The 17,785-nt window shown below is 40.8% G+C and overlaps 3 protein-coding genes across 5 annotated transcripts; 2 read left to right on the top strand and 1 right to left on the bottom strand.

The window, feature by feature from the left end:
* The first annotated feature begins 1,601 nt into the window (after positions 1–1,601).
* On the top strand, positions 1,602–6,046 carry nfe2 (nuclear factor, erythroid 2). 2 transcript variants are annotated; one of them, XM_070840362.1, is made up of 4 exons: positions 1,602–1,781; positions 3,399–3,477; positions 3,581–3,718; positions 4,359–6,046. In XM_070840362.1, exons 2-4 carry the CDS (start codon positions 3,430–3,432, stop codon positions 5,640–5,642), a joined length of 1,470 nt encoding a protein of 489 aa, XP_070696463.1. In that variant the 5' UTR covers positions 1,602–1,781; positions 3,399–3,429; the 3' UTR covers positions 5,643–6,046. The 2 variants fall into 2 exon arrangements, with proteins under 2 accessions (XP_070696463.1, XP_070696465.1); XM_070840364.1 differs by lacking the exon at positions 1,602–1,781 and adding an exon at positions 3,235–3,270.
* Positions 6,047–6,767: 721 nt separating this feature from the next.
* Positions 6,768–9,616, bottom strand: hnrnpa1b (heterogeneous nuclear ribonucleoprotein A1b). The gene is made up of 11 exons (XM_070840365.1): positions 9,522–9,616; positions 8,860–8,976; positions 8,604–8,750; positions 8,292–8,502; positions 8,130–8,213; positions 7,989–8,039; positions 7,850–7,903; positions 7,623–7,775; positions 7,430–7,543; positions 7,259–7,340; positions 6,768–7,089 (listed from the first exon to the last, which is right to left on the bottom strand). The coding sequence occupies exons 1-10, from the start codon at positions 9,531–9,533 to the stop codon at positions 7,270–7,272; spliced, it is 1,014 nt and encodes a 337-aa protein (XP_070696466.1). The 5' UTR covers positions 9,534–9,616; the 3' UTR covers positions 6,768–7,089; positions 7,259–7,269.
* A 616-nt stretch (positions 9,617–10,232) lies between these two features.
* On the top strand, positions 10,233–16,857 carry cbx5 (chromobox homolog 5 (HP1 alpha homolog, Drosophila)). 2 transcript variants are annotated; one of them, XM_070840067.1, is made up of 5 exons: positions 10,233–10,350; positions 10,897–11,083; positions 11,370–11,595; positions 12,264–12,364; positions 15,085–16,857. In XM_070840067.1, the coding sequence occupies exons 2-5, from the start codon at positions 10,950–10,952 to the stop codon at positions 15,224–15,226; spliced, it is 603 nt and encodes a 200-aa protein (XP_070696168.1). In that variant the 5' UTR covers positions 10,233–10,350; positions 10,897–10,949; the 3' UTR covers positions 15,227–16,857. The 2 variants fall into 2 exon arrangements, with proteins under 2 accessions (XP_070696168.1, XP_070696169.1); XM_070840068.1 differs by having other exon boundaries at positions 10,873–11,083.
* Positions 16,858–17,785: the final 928 nt, after the last annotated feature.

Raw genomic sequence — 17,785 nt, 5'->3', positions numbered from 1 at the left:
ATTTATCCTCACACAGTTTGTTCTTCTCAGATAAGTAACAATGTAAATGTTTGAATTACTACTATAAGTGTCTAAAAATACATTGAAATTAGCTCTATCCTGTTAATGTTAAGTGTCATACTGCTGTAGAATTGTTGAACCTACTTTGATAATATTCAACCCCCATTATCTTTTTATTAAATTATATTGTTGTTCTTTTTGTTATCACTGGATATGTCTGTTTGTGTTATAAAAATCAGAATAAGCTGAATAATAAGATCACCTTTTAGGCTATTCAACTTATCACATGTGTAATTAGTAATGAGGATGAACACTTTGAATAATTTTTCTTAAGTAAATAATTGATTGAAAGCATGTATTTATATATATATATATATATATTGAGGGTACATTTGTACAAAATGTTGATTATTTGTAGCAATTTGAATGCAGTTTATTTGTTTCAACTTGTGTTAAAAAGGAGAATATTGATTGTCACAGCTATTTTCAGCTTTCTTTAAATATAGGCCCAGACAAGTTTGTAATGCACTTTGAAGCCATAGACGGCGAGTTAACAGAGGCGTAATCCACTATGTCCATCAAGTGATTTTACTTCTCATCACCAGATGCTATTAAAAATGAAATCTATCCACTTTGTCGCTCACAATGTACACAGTGGGAGGTCTTTCACTGAGCATTAAAAGGTCTTGAATATTTAATGTGAGGCAGATTAGTTCCAAAATTATCAGTGACACAGTGATGGACTTTTATCCATCTCTGTGCATCAAGATACATATGAAGAAGTATTGCTCTATGGAGCAATGAATATACAGTGTTTCTACTATCGGTAATTGTGTGAAAGCTGTTGCACAATAGGGCAGTTCCACATAACACATAGCCTTTGTGAATTCATTGCTCACAGTGCTTCAGATCAGGGCAATGAGGGGATTTTTTTGTGAGGGATTTTAATGGTCACTTGCTATGTAAGACACGCTCCCCTCCATTCTCCCCCTGCTCCTCTCTCTCCCTTGGCGGTTGCTCTGCCAGATAGAGGAACAATGTAGTCTTTCTTACCTGTCGGAGGGTGTACATTCCATCTCTACTAACTTAAGTCTCAATCCTGCCTCCAACCCTCCCCTGCTTGAACAGGGCCCTCACTGCAATGCCGGCTCTGACTCCAGGTGCTCCACATCACACTCCTCATACCTTTCCTTCAGGGTAGGATTTGAAAAGGACTCAGTTCTTGTACGGGTTGGCCAGGACAGAGACAACCATCCGGCTAGTTTTCACTCACTTTTACTTGTTTATTTGTATTGTTTTATGTGTATTGTCATTACATAATTAGAATCAAAACTACTTAGAATGTTTTTTGTATGTTTTTAAATTTGTAAATATCCACCTACTTCAGTGTGGACAGACAGAGCGATTGTTTCTGTGTATGCCAGACTGTTGGTTTGTGGTTTGTCGTGTGGGCAAAAGGGAAATTTGGAGGTTGGGGTGCAAGTGTGCTATTAAGGATACAAGAGTGCAAAAAACTGTGGTGTGGGTGCTTTACAGGAAGATTGCGTTTGTCTGCTCAGAGCCATCCCATTTATGCTGGTGGCGCTATGTGTAGCTGAACAGAGAGAGACAGACAGCTGAATAAGAGAGGGCAAGAGGCCTCGTGTGTTTCACTTTTTGTGTTAAAAGTAAGCAACAGCACAACATATGTGATTTTTTTTGCCCTTCTTCTTTCCACCAGGATCTGGAGTTTTATTATTTTTACTGATCACCTGTTGAAGAAGCAGAGAAATGTTGCTCAGGTATGTTCATTTACATTGATTTATGAGAGCTTTCTTTTTTCTGCAGTCAGTTGCAGTTAGTTTTTCTTGCAGTTAAAGTAATGATACAGATTCCCATTACAAGTTAACAAGTTTCACCTTGCTGACTTAATTTGCTGTAATTCACTGTTTTGGCATCTTCTTTATGTGAATGACTGACTCAGTGAATAGAGTTTTGAATGCTGACAGTGAATTATGATTCCTTGCAGTAAAGGAAGCAGCCTTAAGAAACTTACCACAAACACAACACCGGTTAAAAGCAGGATACAATAGTTGTAGCCTCATGTTTCAGAACCTTTAAACATTACAAAATAATTCACACGCGGCAAATGCTAGCAAACATCCTTATAAAGACAGGTCCTACTGAAATAATAATCAATATAGCAAATTTACTGCACTCAATTCATTTTAAAGAAGAAATTAGACGCATATTTCTTATCTCTTAATGTCAATATAATGTCTTAAGTTGAAATATTCCACTTTTCCATTGATATTGAAATGGCGCAGATCATAAAAGTCTCATTGAACCAAGACTGTAATCTGTGACACCTCAGTGCAACATAGCCTGATGTTTGACACTCCACTGCAATTAACCTGACTTTGATCATTAATTGTTAATTTCATTGTATCTTCACCCACTCCCTGTCATGGACACAAATACGTTTTTGTAATAAACTGCTTGAGATTTGATGACATCATACTTTTCCTTTTATTGATGGGAAGACTCCGCTCATTCAAAAATATTTATTGAATCAACTCTATCATTCAAAATGACAACTGCTTCACTGTAGGTGGATAATAAAATTGTAGCTGTAGCCCACGCACCAGATGGGTTCTAAATGACTCACAGTAAATTGTATACAGAGGAGTTTTACCACTAATTAATTGAATTAAATGTATAAGTTTATTCAACAGGGGCAACACAGATAAAAATTGCGATATAATGGTAGTCTATGGTTGAAGCTAATTTACTGTCCTATCTCTGGTTAGGCTTTTAAATTCAGGTTAAAACATTTAAACAAGCAGATCTGGGATACAAACAACGGCAGAGCTACAGCAGATTGTGTCTATGTTTGGCTGTATTGCACATAAGTACTCACTCACTTATTGGTGCGAGTGTGTGCGCATGGATATGTGTGCAATGTTCAATATGTTGGCATACATGGATGTGACAAGTGGATCGATTTAAATGTTATTCAGTATTAAGATCTGTATTGTATACTTTAAATTCTGACAAGATTGACAGACTAAAAAAATGCCAAATTTTCCAACGCAACCATCAGGCCCGAGTCTGTCTTGTAGAGCACGCTGTTTTCCAGCAGATTGTCTTATCAGGGTTTGGCATAACTGCACTCCAGGACAGCTGATGGGAGGAGTCAAGTTAACTGAACCCTTCATGTGCTCCAGAAGAACTCACACAACACCCAGTCATTTATTTAGCACCAGCAGGTCTACAGATATGTAATTTACTGTATGTATTAGAAATGAATGTTTGAAGGTGTGGTGTGAAATAGTGAATGTGTTTTTTGTTTCCTCTTGTGTGTCAAAGTTTAGAGACAAGGTGGGTGATATTAACTCGCTGCTCTGTATCCCTGCCAGGTTGATTTTTTGCAGCAAGAGCCTGTCCTGAATGTGTTCAACGGCCAACTATGTTCTCCCACTGAGGAGAGCCTGTGAGGTAGCTATGTCTAAGAGCTGGTAAAACAACAACGCCTAATCGAGCCTAAAATGCACTCATGAGTTATGTTTTAATCAGCAGTCATTTTCTTTTCTATTGCAAGGTATTAGCCACTCCAGGCAGGCTGTGTGGGGGGGTGTCCATGTCAACTAATTTCCCTGGAGCCAGGACTCATGGAGCTCCTCAGGACGCAGAGATGGATGTGGCTTGGCAGGAGCTGATGGCCATCACAGAGATGCAGGTAATTATTTTAGTGAAAAATGTTATCATTCCTGATATGTCATTTAGTCTGTTATCACAATATACAATGCTGTTTCATGATAGTGGTGCAGGTTATATACTCATATGTATCTCAGTGTCACGTTGAGATTAGTAAGTAGATAAGTATGAAACAAGAGCTTCAATGATTCTTAAATGAAAATGAATTTACAATTACTGAACTGAATATTTTAAGTTTAATTCCAATGTAATAGAGGCATACTTTACAATTTTCATCTGATGCTAACTGTTAAAAGCGAATACACACTTTGAGGAACAATGGTCCATTTGAGTGATGGCTAGATGAAGAGATTGTGAGAGGGGGCAAGTGCTGTATGTTGCTAGCGGCCCCCTGCACCGCACAATAGCCATCTGTTTCCAGGTGAAACCGGATCACATCTATGAGAGCCCTTCATAGGCAATGGGTGGCACGCTGAAGTAGGGGCAAACTGTGTTCTATAGTGAACCAGATGAATTGTGAAAAAGGCACTGTTCCACTAATTAACTCAGAGGTCTTGTAAATTTAGTAATTGCCTTCAATCACTTTCTTGTTGATGTGACATGTATTCTGATGTGCCTGTCAGTCATAACTGGGTAAATCCCTTCTGTTTTTGTTACCGTAGTTTGAAGTCCCTGGTGAGGGCTCCTATGAAACTGCACAGTATCAAACCATGGAGCCCATGGTCCCTATGGGAGGATATGGAATGGCTCATCCCCATCCCGAGCCTCCCCCTGCTCCCTGCGAACTCAGCAGCGCTGACACTTATGATGGTTGCTACTCTGAAGAAGTGCCTGTCAGTCATCGTCTAGGCAGCAATACAGAGGCAATGTACGGACACTCTGAATCTCAGCTCCATCAAAGAATGCTCCCCGTCTCTTCTCACACACAGGCCTCACTCATGGCCCCCAGGGAACAGATGAACATGTCGGGTGCCAGTCAGGGGCACAGGAGGGCCAACGCATGCCTCTCTCAGGGTCTAAGTCGACACATGCAGTGGACTACACATGGACAAAGTTCACACGCTCGCTCAGCTGATGATCTGGAGTCAGACTCTGGGCTGTCGCTGGGTTCGAGTCCACCTTTGGCCTCTCCAGACAATCCTGTTGGTGCACCGGGTTACCAGAGTGTAGACGTCGGTATGGCGTACAGTGACGGTGAACCAGAAAACATAACTGAGCACACCCGAGGATCAGACATGCATTACTCAATGGACTACCAGAATCAGTCTCACTCATATTTACACTCAGGTGCACATCCATCTTATTTTTCACCCCAACCCACTTTATCTCATACACAACCTAATGCTCTGACTCCGTGGTCAGTGAAACAGCAGGGTCAGACCGCTGCTTTGAGCAACCTGTATATTGACTCTGGGGTGTCCAGCAGAGGGAGCTCACAGCACAACATGTATACAAAGCCACACGGAAGCATCTCCACTCCTGCTTCACTAAGCAGAGATGAGCGGCGAGCCATGGCTTTGAAGATCCCCTTCCCCATGGATAAGATCATCAATCTACCCGTAGATGACTTCAATGAGCTCCTGACACAGTATACTCTGACAGATTCTCAACTGGCACTGGTCAGGGATATCAGACGAAGAGGGAAGAACAAGGTGGCAGCTCAGAACTGCAGGAAAAGGAAGCTAGAGAGCATAATCCACCTTGAAAGAGAACTGAACCAGCTGCAGGCCCAGAGAGAGCACCTGGCACAGGAAAGGCTTGAGTTCAAGCGCAGCTTGGCTTTTATCAAATGCCGCCTAGCAGACCTCTATTCAGAAGTATTTTCTCACTTGAGAGATGAAGAGGGACAACCATACTCGATAGAAGAATACTCCCTACAGCAGACACCTGATGGCAAAATTTATTTGGTACCTCACACAACTATGCAAAAGAGGGAGCAATGCTGAAGAACTGGGGACAGTCTCATTGTTTGAGCCTCTGCCCAATAGTGCCAACTGAAAGTATGTAAAACTGGCTGGAAGTTACATTTAGTTAATGTGGTTATGCTTAACCCCATACGGAAAACATGCCATACATCATTGGACAGGTCTCACACTTATAATTGACTGAAACCACAGAGTATTTTAAAAAAATACTTTATTTAAAAAAAAGAAAGAGTTAAGACACTGCGCAGCAGTCAGAGTTTAAAAAAGGAGTAAAAAAAAAAAAAAAAAAAAAAAGTCTTCAGCACCAGCATGATTGTTCAGAAAGCCTGTGAACACAGAATTGATTTAAATAAAAACACATCTTGGAGAAATGTGTTGTACATGTTTTTGATGATTTGTACCTGATCGAGCCATTGTCACTGACATCCGGTTTTGGAGAGCACATGTAGAGTTTCCTAGAAAAGAGAAACACCAAATAACTACAATGAAATTAAAAAAAAATTCTTAATCTCTAATTAGAGCATGCAATGCTGTAGGACCTCAATGCATAATTAGGAGGCCAATTTTACCAATCAACATTGGAGTAAGTCATAGCAAAACTTGTTTGCACAAAAGTGTTACATTACTGGGCTACACAACTCACTACCAGCTACATGACAAAGCAAGACATACTATCAGTAGTTGAGAAGTCTGGTCTTACCTACAGACAGCACTTAAGCCCTTTGGTAGCTGCTGCCTGCTAGCCTCAGGCTTCTGTTCTCACTCTCCCCTGCTTCAATGATCCTGGCGATGGTTTTGCTACTTCTCTCCCTCAGCTGGCTTCCATGGCTAGCCTCAAAGACTTTGCATGTAAGCTAGCATCCTCCAGATGATCTTTGCAGAACTCAGGGTAGAGTCTGTACCAAGTGCTGGACTCTTTATGACGATCGTATCTGTACATCACTTCCCCATTCCTCAATCAGCATTGTAAATGCATTCACTTCTGACTCGTGTAGTATGTTGTGACTAGCGCAGTCCTCACATCACAGGGAAACGGGCTTTCCCTCTCCTCCTCACGATATGTTAAGTGTGGCCCTCACCCCCGCTTTGTGCAGCGTCTAGTAGTGAACCCTCCCTTTCCCAAACCACTAAAGAGGCTAACAAGGCTTTTTAAAAAAGACTGAATGATGGTTTATTTCAGCTTGATTGGATGCAGTTACAAATAAAAACCAGACTTAAAGAAAAAAAAAAAATCTACATAAAACCTCATTGGAATGCTTGCTTTCCAGAAACACATTTGATGGAAAAAACAAAAACCACAACGTTTAAATGAAGACCCTCCATGATTTATCTATTGTACATCTCTTCTTGCAGCAGCTGTAACCTGCCACAACTGTTTGGCTGAGCAGATTTAGGAGGTAAACCTGCAGCTGCCCTGTCACTTCGCTTGCTCTCCTCTCCTTTGCTCTCCTCTGCTAAGTACTCAGTCCTGTTGAACAATACGGAACAACATTGTTAACTGTGCACTGACTTTGTATGACCTGACATCCAGAGTGATTTTTTAAAAATCGTTATCTACACTTAACGAGTCCCTGCAGCTACAAACTCTGGTTTTATGGTACAAAATTAATAGTGCATGCATGCTTTCATGTACTTACCACTTCACAGTTCAAAATCGTCCTGGACGGCCATATCCTCCACCGCCGCCGCCACCGCCATTTGAGCCACTTCCATAGCCACCTACAAGCAGGGAAAAACAAGAAAATTCAGTTTACAGAAACTATGCCAAAGAATAGTTTACATCCCTGCATCCATCGCCTCCATCTTACCAAAGTTCCTGCCACCTCCGCCACCAAAGTTGTTCTTCATTGGGCCAAAGTTAGAGGCCTGAGGGTCATAGTGGCCCATATTGTTGTAGTTATTTCCACCTCCACCGCAGTTACCTATGATTAAATCATCAAGTCAGTCAATCACACCCTGAGAACAGAATAGTTATAGCTAAAGGGAACCAAAAACGCTTACCATAGCCATTGCTGTCATAGCAGTTTCCACCATAGCCCCCACCTCCACCTCCGCCGCCGCCTCCTCCGCCTCCACCCTGGTTGTAACCCTGATTGTATCCCCGGTTGCTGCCATTATTATATCCACCAGGACCGCCAGGGCCACCTCCATATCCTACAACATACATATTCATTAGAGCATTGCCAAACATCAATTGTGAAACTTAATTCGGACAAGATCTAACTTACCGCCATCGCCGCCATTGCAATTGTAAGGACCGTCACCATATCTACCCCTGCCACCTGTGAGATGTAATATGCACTGTCAGGTTTCACACAGCATAGTGGTACAACAATTAAGTAAACCTCCTTATCACATCGGTCTTACCTTGATTGAAGCCTCTGTCATAGTCATAGGGCCTTCCACCACTGCTGCGACCTACACCAAAAACAGCACCATTAGTCTCTGGACTGTCCATAATGCCCACAAGAACCATGTTTGCGTATCACAAGTAGAAAAACCTCATACCCATTCCTGCAGTCTGCATTTCCTGCTTTGTGAGGGCCTTCCGCACTTCACAGTTGTGAGAGTTGATTGTATGGTATTTCTGGACTGTGGGGTGGAAAACATATTTAGCACCAGTTCAAGAAATTTAAATCTTTCAATCCATCTCAGGACATTTATACTTACTGACAATCCTGTCAACTGAGTCATGATCATCAAAGGTCACAAAGGCAAAGCCCCTCTTCTTTCCAGTATTACGATCTGTCATGATATCAATGACCTCGATTTTGCCAAACTGTTGGAAATAATCTCGCAGGTGTGACTCCTCTGTATCTTCCTTGATGCCTCCAACGAAAATCTTCTTCACTGTTACATGGGCACCTGGTCTGTTTGAGTCCTGTGACCAGAGACATGCTGTTGTAACCACACATGGCTTTCCTTTAAATGAAAGTCAAGGCTGGTGAAATGTATTGAATTTAGAAGGGGGAAAAAAGGTACCTCTCTGGAAACTGCTCGCTTAGGTTCAACGACCCTTCCATCAACCTTGTGGGGGCGGGCACTCATGGCAGCATCAACCTCCTGTACTGATGAGTATGTAACAAAACCAAAACCCCTGGACCTTTTGCTGGTGGGGTCCCTCATAACCTGAAAAGATGAGGCTCGGATTACTACTTATGCTACCCAGAAATTACACATGCATGTATTGAATGCAGACAAAAATGCAGGTAAAAAACAGTGCCAATGGGTGACTTACCACACAATCTGTTAGGCTCCCCCATTGCTCAAAGTGGGCCCGCAGGCTTTCGTCTGTGGTCTCGAAGCTCAAACCTCCAATGAACAGCTTGCGGAGCTGCTCTGGCTCACGTGGGACCTACACAATGAACAAAGCAAGACACTAGCATCAGGGTACATCCACCCGTATACAGTGGAGCACTAGCTGGGTACTATTTTAGCATTAGCTACATTCACAATAGTGGTTCCTGCATTTGCAACACGCCAGTCCTTCATCAATCTAATCCTGCGTCACATATCAAAAATCGTGTCAGTGTGGAGGGGGAGACAACGCCGCCATTAACGCTAGCGGAACAGTCGCTGAGCACTTTCAGCAGCATGAATACGCGAACCCTCAGCGGATGCGTTTGGTAATGTAGTGCTTTCTGCATTCTCGATACGTTTACCCACGGCAGCATTAGTGAAACACCTAGATTTCATTTATATCTGACCGACAGGACAAAAGGCCACGAGGCCCAGCTGCTATAAAATGGCGGCTATACTATGGTTGATAGCTGCGGCAGTTGTGGTGACAACGCAATCGCGTTAGCCATCGGGAGATTACGGTAGGTTCTGAAATTACACTTCTCAGGCACGTAGCGTGCAGGGAAAACATCTGGAAGGATTTCCGACTGTGATACTCACATCTTTCGACATGTTGAAGCTAAATCCTTGAGGACTCCTCGTAGACGGACCGGAGAGAGGTGATCTGCGTCAGACGAGCCTAGCTCGGCACTCAACTGTACAATAAATACTACAGGATACACCTCTGCCACGCAGCCATTGGTCAGTAGTTCCCGCTGCAGTCCTACGTCAGCAGTATCTGAATCCTGATTGGACCGCAGTCAATCAATCTCTGCTAACAGCCAGTCATCTGACAGTAGGCGTGAACTTGACGGACAACGAGTAAAAAGGGCTTTGCGTGATATATGTGAGGGTTATTTCTAATGAATATTGTTTTGTGTGTGGTGCTGCCATGTCAGCAAACATATCATGGACACAGCAGTGTCAAAACTATGAATGTGCTGACAGTTGATAGCATATAACAATGACAGATCACCAATCTTAGATGATTCTGATTTGTGGGTGGAGCTGTGCTTTTCGCTGCGAAAATCACTGGCAGACAATACTAAGCATACACAAGGTTATATCTTAATATTTTCATTCGAAAGACACAATGCAAATGTGTGACAATGAACACGTTCCAGTCTCCTGGAGATTATATTACAATCATAGTGAGAGTGTATTTTCGCTGGCCCAAAATGTAGGTCATCAGCTGACCAAGGGGCGGGTACTTTCATTGTGCGCCTTTAACGCGCGCTTTTTACGCACAGACAAGCGCACAACACCTTTTTGTGATCCAGGCTAGCTGCTAAGGTAGCACCAGCGCCGGCCTCGTAGACAGCTGGCCCTCAAAACACACGTTTTCGCTGCGGTTAATTGGTCTAAAACCAGCGGTGCACACAGCTAAAGGGTAAGAAATATTTAATATACCAAAGCGCTCCATGCTGCTGCAAGTATCGCTCTGCATTTGCGCCTTGGTGTCAAAGATAGCTAACGTTAGCTTGTATGCTAACGCACTTGCTTTAGCAACTTTGCCTTTCATGCCCATTGGTTAGCTAACGGTAATGCTTAACTTAGCAAACACAGCATCATAGCTTGTAATATGCGCGTATAAAGCTTTCGGATAACACTATCTAATTAGCCTTGTGGTGTTTTAGCAAGTGTGCAATGACAAGAGGTGTTTAGCCAGCTAATTATAGCAACTTTGGTAGCATTTTTACAGTTTGTCATGCCTGTTGCAGATTCAGAGAAGCGACAATGAAATGCTAATTGGTGATATAACATTAAGATACTATCTAGCTATCGTTGCTTTGAGTTAAAATATACCAACCAGTGATTTAACCAGTGTTGCACATGTTTGCGACCTGCTTAGCCGTATTCAGCCCAATACATCAGCTGCAGCTAGCATTGCCCTTATTCTCTTTAACGTTAGCTTCTCTGTCGGTCTCCTGAAAAGGGAAGTGCTATTGGCCTGCGACGGTGTAGTCTGCAGCAGCAAACTTGCTTACCATGGGCAAAAAGTCTCGCGAAGAGGACACCTCATCCTCCTCTGATGAGGAAGAGTATGTTGTGGAGAAGGTGCTGGACAGGAGGGTGGTGAAAGGCAGGGTTGAGTTCTTCCTGAAGTGGAAAGGATACTCAGAGTAAGTTGTTTTCTTGTCTATGTGCTAACCAGTGCTCAGGCAGAGGCAATTGTTGCCCTTTTGAGTTAGATACATTCACACACACAGAAAAATTGCATCTGTTGTCTGTAATGTGGCTTTTAAGAGCAGGACGTGATAATGTAGATAAACTACAATGTTATGAACACAGCCTTTATAGAGTTAGAAATCAAAATATTACATTTTAATATGCATCTCTGATCAGTACTGTTAAGAGTTAAGAGTTATGGCTATACCGGCACTGATTCTTCACTGTGACCTTCCTCAGAAAGCACAACACATGGGAGCCAGAGAAGAATCTGGACTGCCCCGAACTTATTTCAGAATTCATGAAGACCTACAAGAAAAGCAGTGGTGGCAGCTCCACGCCAAGCAGTGGGGGCAGCAAATCAAGCACAGGCTCCATGGGACGTTCCAAAGACTCCAGTAGCTCGAAGAAGAGGAGCTCGGATGATGACGAAGAGGGTGGAAGTAAGCCCAAAAAGAAAAAGGAGGTGCGTAATATTTTGGTGCAGTGCTTTTATTATGTTTCACATTTGAAATGTGTTTACATGCATGATTAGTGTTAAAATTTGAATAAACCCCTAACACTGAAAGTCTGAATTATATGGTGTGTAATTCAGTTAAAATGGATAATTTGCATGTGTGAGGTTAACACCTTCTTCCAAGCTTTGAGTGCTTCATTGGAGACTCCAAAGTGGGTCTTTTGGGAAAAACACAATAGCTTAGCTCTTGATTAAAAGTTCATCATTTATATGTTAATTAACGAAAGAGAGAGAGAGACTCTTTTGTATCTTTCAGAGGATACACTTAAGCAGCCTTTCAGTGATTTGCTAAAACTGTTGCCAGTTTTATTTGGCATGAAGTAAACGTGTATTGAATCAACAGTTTTTGTCCAAAAAAAATGAGATTTTTAATATTGTTTTTATTGGCATGGTCAATTAAATATTGGAAAGTAATTATCAACAGTTCATTCTATAAAGGGGAAAATGCCTGTAAAGCTATCTGTAAATTCTGTTTTTATTCCAGGTATCATTGTAAGAGCAGCAGATGAACTGTGTTAATCATGCATTGATTTGCCAAAATCTAAACGCTCACACATATCTACGGTCTTACTGTTGGTTGTAGTGTTAAATTAGATGTCTTTTTCATGGTCTTTCAGGACGACATTCTAGTTGCACGTGGCTTTGAGAGAGGACTTGAGCCAGAGAAGATCATTGGAGCGACTGACTCTTGTGGAGACCTAATGTTTCTTATGAAGTGGTAGGTTTTATTTATATGTTCATTTCAACATTTGCATTTACAACACAGCTTTTACATTACAATGTGAAAGTGAATCCCTATTTCAAAAAGATAAGCAGTGCAGTTCAATATTAAATTTAGGGCTGTCTACTTCAAACAGCAAGCACGGGACAAAGTTAAAGTCAATGCACGACTTTGTCCCGTGCTTGCTGTTTAGTGATTATAAAAATGAAAAAGATCTGTGGATAAGAAAGCATTAATACCTAAACATTATTACTGATGTCTTCAATACACTTTAACTACAGTTTTCTGAAAAATATATTACGCACTAACCTGCTCAGTTATTGTCAGTTTAGTGCTCAGTCAGTTCACTCATATTGGCCTACATTAGTCTCATGTTTTACCTTTTTATGTTCCACATTTTTATAGTTAAATTACAAAGTGTTTCTCCTGCTGAGCTAGTGACAGAGCTGTCAGCCAAACACTCAGTCGCACCAGGTAGCGCTAGAGGAGTTTGTGCCAACATCCAGCTCAAAAGTAGTTTGGGTGACTCATTTGACAGTCAGCACTCGAGCTGAGAGTGCCGAAGCAGCCAACAAATGTGAATCACACTGTCATGCTTTGCGCTGTTCGGCATCCCACTGTTCTGCATTTCCATTGAACCCATCCATCTGTTTACATCAGATTTGTGGTCGACTTACAAAATGTGAGTCGACTCAGGGTCTTTCTTGACTGATGACTCAAATTGACACTTTGGTGGCGGCCATTATTAAGGTACACAGCTTTACCTCTATGGGTTGAATGGAAGAGATGATGATAATAAGAATTATAAGCATGAATCTGCAGATACACTGCCTTCTGTCTGAATGTTCAGACTTTGTTGTTAGATGTGCACTGACTTTATCAGCAGCATTGGAAGCAATGCAGATGCAGTTTTTTAGTATTCTGCGTCTGTAAATGTCTGTATGATTTGCAGTGTCTTAGAGGATATGAGTGTCGTCCACATTTCCTCACAAACATTATTATTATATAATGAATTTGAAGAATTTAGCGGATTATGGCCTGGCTTTAGAGCATGGTGGCTATGATTTTAAGATATAGTTTGGATAATCTATATTACTAGGTGTTTGTACTTAATTCACTCTGCTATTCATAGTGGCATGGATGACTCATAAGTACTCTATTGGTCTTATTATTTAATCAGTGACTTATTCCAACTTATTTGCTCTGAAAAAAACGGGTGTTTGTGCTCTTCAGGTTTCTGGGTGTCAACCACTTGGTACTACGGGTGTTGCCTGCAGTGGTTACCATCTGTACTACTACTGCTTACAATTTGTAATTGAATGACTTTTTGAAATGGCGGCTTTCAATATGCTAGATCGCTATTGACAAATGACCCATTAGCACCACTAATAGCCTAGCAAGCCCTTTCATATACAAACAGCAAGCCACACCATAAAATTTTATGTCATTACACATTAGCTAGATGGATATATGTGTAGTACCTCGTCACTCACTGTCTGGTCAAGCTCTATTTCAGGATGTTTACTGGCTCAAAATAAGGCAACAATTGTACTATAGCTGTGATTTGTTTTACATTTCTTTTTTTAAATAAACATTTTTAAAAAGGGAAAATATAGGTAAAAGTGCGCCTGTCGTGAAGTTGATTCACATTTTTTGAACGAGGCTTTGAGTATGACTGACTTGTTAATGACATAGTTTAACTAGTAGAAAAAATAGATTGCTGTGTTATGAAATTTATCAACCAATCTTTATATAGTGGCAATTCATAACAAGTATTATCTCAAGACACTTTCCATAAAGAGCAGGTCTAGATCAAACTCTTTAATTAAGAGAGAGACCCAGCAATTTAAGAATCCCCACATGACCAAACATCAGGACTAATGGTGAGTAACATGGTAACAGTGAGTAACATGACAATAGTTGCTATATGAATAATGATAACATGACTAACATTAGTAAAAAGTGGCGGTGGCCAACATTCTGCAGCAGTGATTCATGGAATCCAGAGAACCACAGCCAGGAGAACCATGACCAAGATCAACAGGGACCTGAAAGATGAGAAAAGCACAAACAGGCTGCAGGGAAGATACCAAGATATTAACAGACTTGAAAGGGATGTGAAGCATAAGGATGGAGAGGAAGAGGAGGAGAGAGGAACCCGGTGCATCATGGGAAGTCCTCCCGGCAGTCTAAGCCTATAGCAGCTTAACCAGGGACTGGTCCAAGGCCTGAGCCAGCCCTAAACTATAAGCTTTCTCAAAAAGGAAGGTTTTAAACCTACTGTTAAATGGAGAGAGGGTGTCTGTCCCCTGAACCCAAACTGGAAGGAGACATCACTGCTTTTGAGGACTCAGTGGGAGTCATTCTGGGATCAATGGATTCTTTAAGATACGATGGAGCCAGATTTATAGAAGGCATTTATTTGGACGACTCAATGATCCCAGTTTAGTTTGTTTTTAATTGAAATAATTTGACATCCATAGACATAATTAACAGAGGAAATGTTTTAACAATAATATAAAGGCTATTATGTTGTAAATCTTAAAAGTTACAGAAGACCGCTTGTATATGCACACTTCTAACACATATCCTGTATATTATTAGCTGCCATCTTTCAACATCTCCAGAATTGAGATACAACACGTGTATTGGTATCCAACGTGAGATGCTCATTTCTGAACAAATTTTAAAGACAAACTTTGGTGTTTGTCTTGCAGGAAAGACTCGGATGAGGCTGATCTCGTGCTTGCCAAGGAGGCCAATCATAAGTGCCCACAGATTGTCATAGCCTTCTATGAGGAGCGTCTTACCTGGCACGAAGACAGCGACAAGAAGGAGAAGGACGCTGTCAGTGCGTGAGTGCACCTCCTCAGGAGGAAACGGGACCTCCTCCACTGCAGGGACAACCTTGAGTCAGACATTTTTCACACCCAAACCTCCCATCCTTCCTCTTTGCCATGTCCAACAACGACACATAGACAGCGGACACAGTCGTTATCTCCATCCATGCCCCATTGGAGCACAAGGGCCCAGACAGCTGAGAAGGATCCATCAGACATGAGGAGAAGCTGTAGTGGACATGGGCGATATGCCACTGGGGAGGGTTTTTGCTGTTCTGTCTTTGTATTCATCTTTTTAATGTCTTAATATCATGTTTTAGTGCTTACAAGATCCGATTGCATCAGTAAGGTATTTTGCATCCATGGCCATCTGTTGACACTCAGAACATAGTCTTGAGAGCCAGAGCTGGTACAAGCTGTGATAACAATGAGTTTGTCCCACAGCAGGTGCACCCCGACCCATCTTAAAGTCTTGATAACAGTGCACCTCTTTGTTTTTAAGAACCCACTAACACCACTGAGGATAAAACTGTACCATATACATTCAGGAAGCAACCACCGCAGCACTTTCCTGACTGCATAATCACTTCCTTTTTTAAAAACTTTTTATCTCCTGTAGGTTTTTTTTTTTTTTTTTTTTTTTTTTTTTTTTTCCAAGTTTGTCCTGTCTACCAGGATATAATTACTCAATTTGCAAACTTGCAGTTGACACCGGCCAATTTTGTCTTTTTAATGAAATGATGATATACTTGTTTTTTTGTTTTTGTCATTTATCTCCTTATTTCCAAGTTTTAACGTGAAGTTTGTGTGGCATTTTTTAATTTCTTTACTCTATCACCAGTTTAAGAAAAGGACAATAAAACTTTACAAAATTTTACTCTGTTTTGTATCTTTTTTTCTTTTTAACTGCAGTGTTATATTTGGAACAGTCTTATGCTAACAGGTTAGACAATCTTCACAGTAACTACATTAAATGAAACCAGCATTTGTCACCAGTTATTGGGGTCTGCCACCTTGTGGCTAAAAGATGAAAATCTTTGGACCATATGACTGATTTTTACACAACCTTGTGGAATTGATTTTGATTTTTTTTTTTGTTTTCATTGTTATTACAGTGTAAAGTGGTAAAACCCACACAGCAATTAGAGTATTTGTTTGTTTAGCATTGTAATGTTAATTTGGAACATTAAAACTGGTTTTTGATTGGATTATGCATATCCTGGGTTTTATTGTGATGAGAAATTTTATGTTCTCGGATATAAGTATTATGTTCTCTGGCAAACAAAGGTCAGCTCTTTCACTCAAATTGGTTGCTGTTTTTTCTGATCTGCCGTGCTCCAACATGGATTCTTAGGACCAAATATTTAGCATCTATAAACTGCGATTTTTAAAGGAAAAAACATTTCTCTTCAATTTTTGGCTTTAATCGGCATTGTGAAAGGAGGCTGTGACCTTCTCCTTGTTCACCCATACAGTACTTTAATTACATCCCTTGATATTGCTTAGGTTATAGGTTTGTTGTCTTTTCCTTTTATTCAAAATATTTTGTCCTGTCAGACCCTTGAGTTGTGTCCTCAATTTTTGACGGTGTAGAATTTTTAAAAAGTAGACTATTTCTTGTGTCATCTAAGTGTTAAAAATATGTGTACAGTAGCATCCTTTAATAAACATTTCCAATGTAAAAGTCACTGTCAGTTGGTTTTTGTTTTTGGACGTGAGTGGAATAAATTACAGGGAGGAATTAAAAAAAATTGTCCTAATGACTAATTTGATGGTTTTGGATGAAACGAGTAAGAAATATTGAACACTTAACCGTAGTTTAACATTGGGATATTTCCTATTATCGATGGAAGAACTAATCCATAAGTCTCAGGTATCGTGAGACTGAAGCAGTGTGATGTGCCCTCTGTTGAAGTGAGACCTTTTTTCTTTGTTGAAGTGTTTTAAATGCATCAGCAGCTCCTGCCCAGCAGATGGCGCTGTTAAACAACACCGATGCAAAAGTCATGACTTCATTTTTATGCAAGTCATTCACAGTTCAAACTGTTAGAGCTGCTCACTACAACAACTCATAAATTAGTCTTTTCTAAACAGCCTTTATGAATTATTATGCATCTTTTAGAGGGGCATGGATTCATGTCGTGTTTACTGACTAACATCACATCTTTCTCTGGGACTTCAATTGGCCTCTGAATCATTTTGGCTCCTCTTAACATCTGCTGAACCCACCTGTAGGTCCACAAAAGTATGCAGTGGAAGGTTCTAGAGACTATATACAGTCTGTCAGGCTAAAATAAAGTACTAGCACACACACAAAGAATATTCCAAATTATTCCCATTTGATGTATTGTTTTGGCATTTTATTGAATAGACACATTTACACATAGAAATAGAAGATTTCAAAGAGATCATTGAGTGACATGCAACAAAGGCCCCTGGTCGGATGTGATATTAGGACATTATGTTCATGCGTGGCTGATGTCTTAAAGCCTGAGGCCACTCCACTTCCGTAAAAAAACATGTCGGTGTAAGCGCCACAAAGTTTTAATGACAAACCTGGATACGCAGAATATGTAAT

Source organism: Pempheris klunzingeri, chromosome 11, assembly GCF_042242105.1.
Source record: "Pempheris klunzingeri isolate RE-2024b chromosome 11, fPemKlu1.hap1, whole genome shotgun sequence".
NCBI classification, from domain to species: Eukaryota; Metazoa; Chordata; class Actinopteri; order Acropomatiformes; family Pempheridae; genus Pempheris; species Pempheris klunzingeri.
Note: the sequence above shows the minus strand (reverse complement) of the source record. Positions and strands in the feature narration are given on the sequence as shown.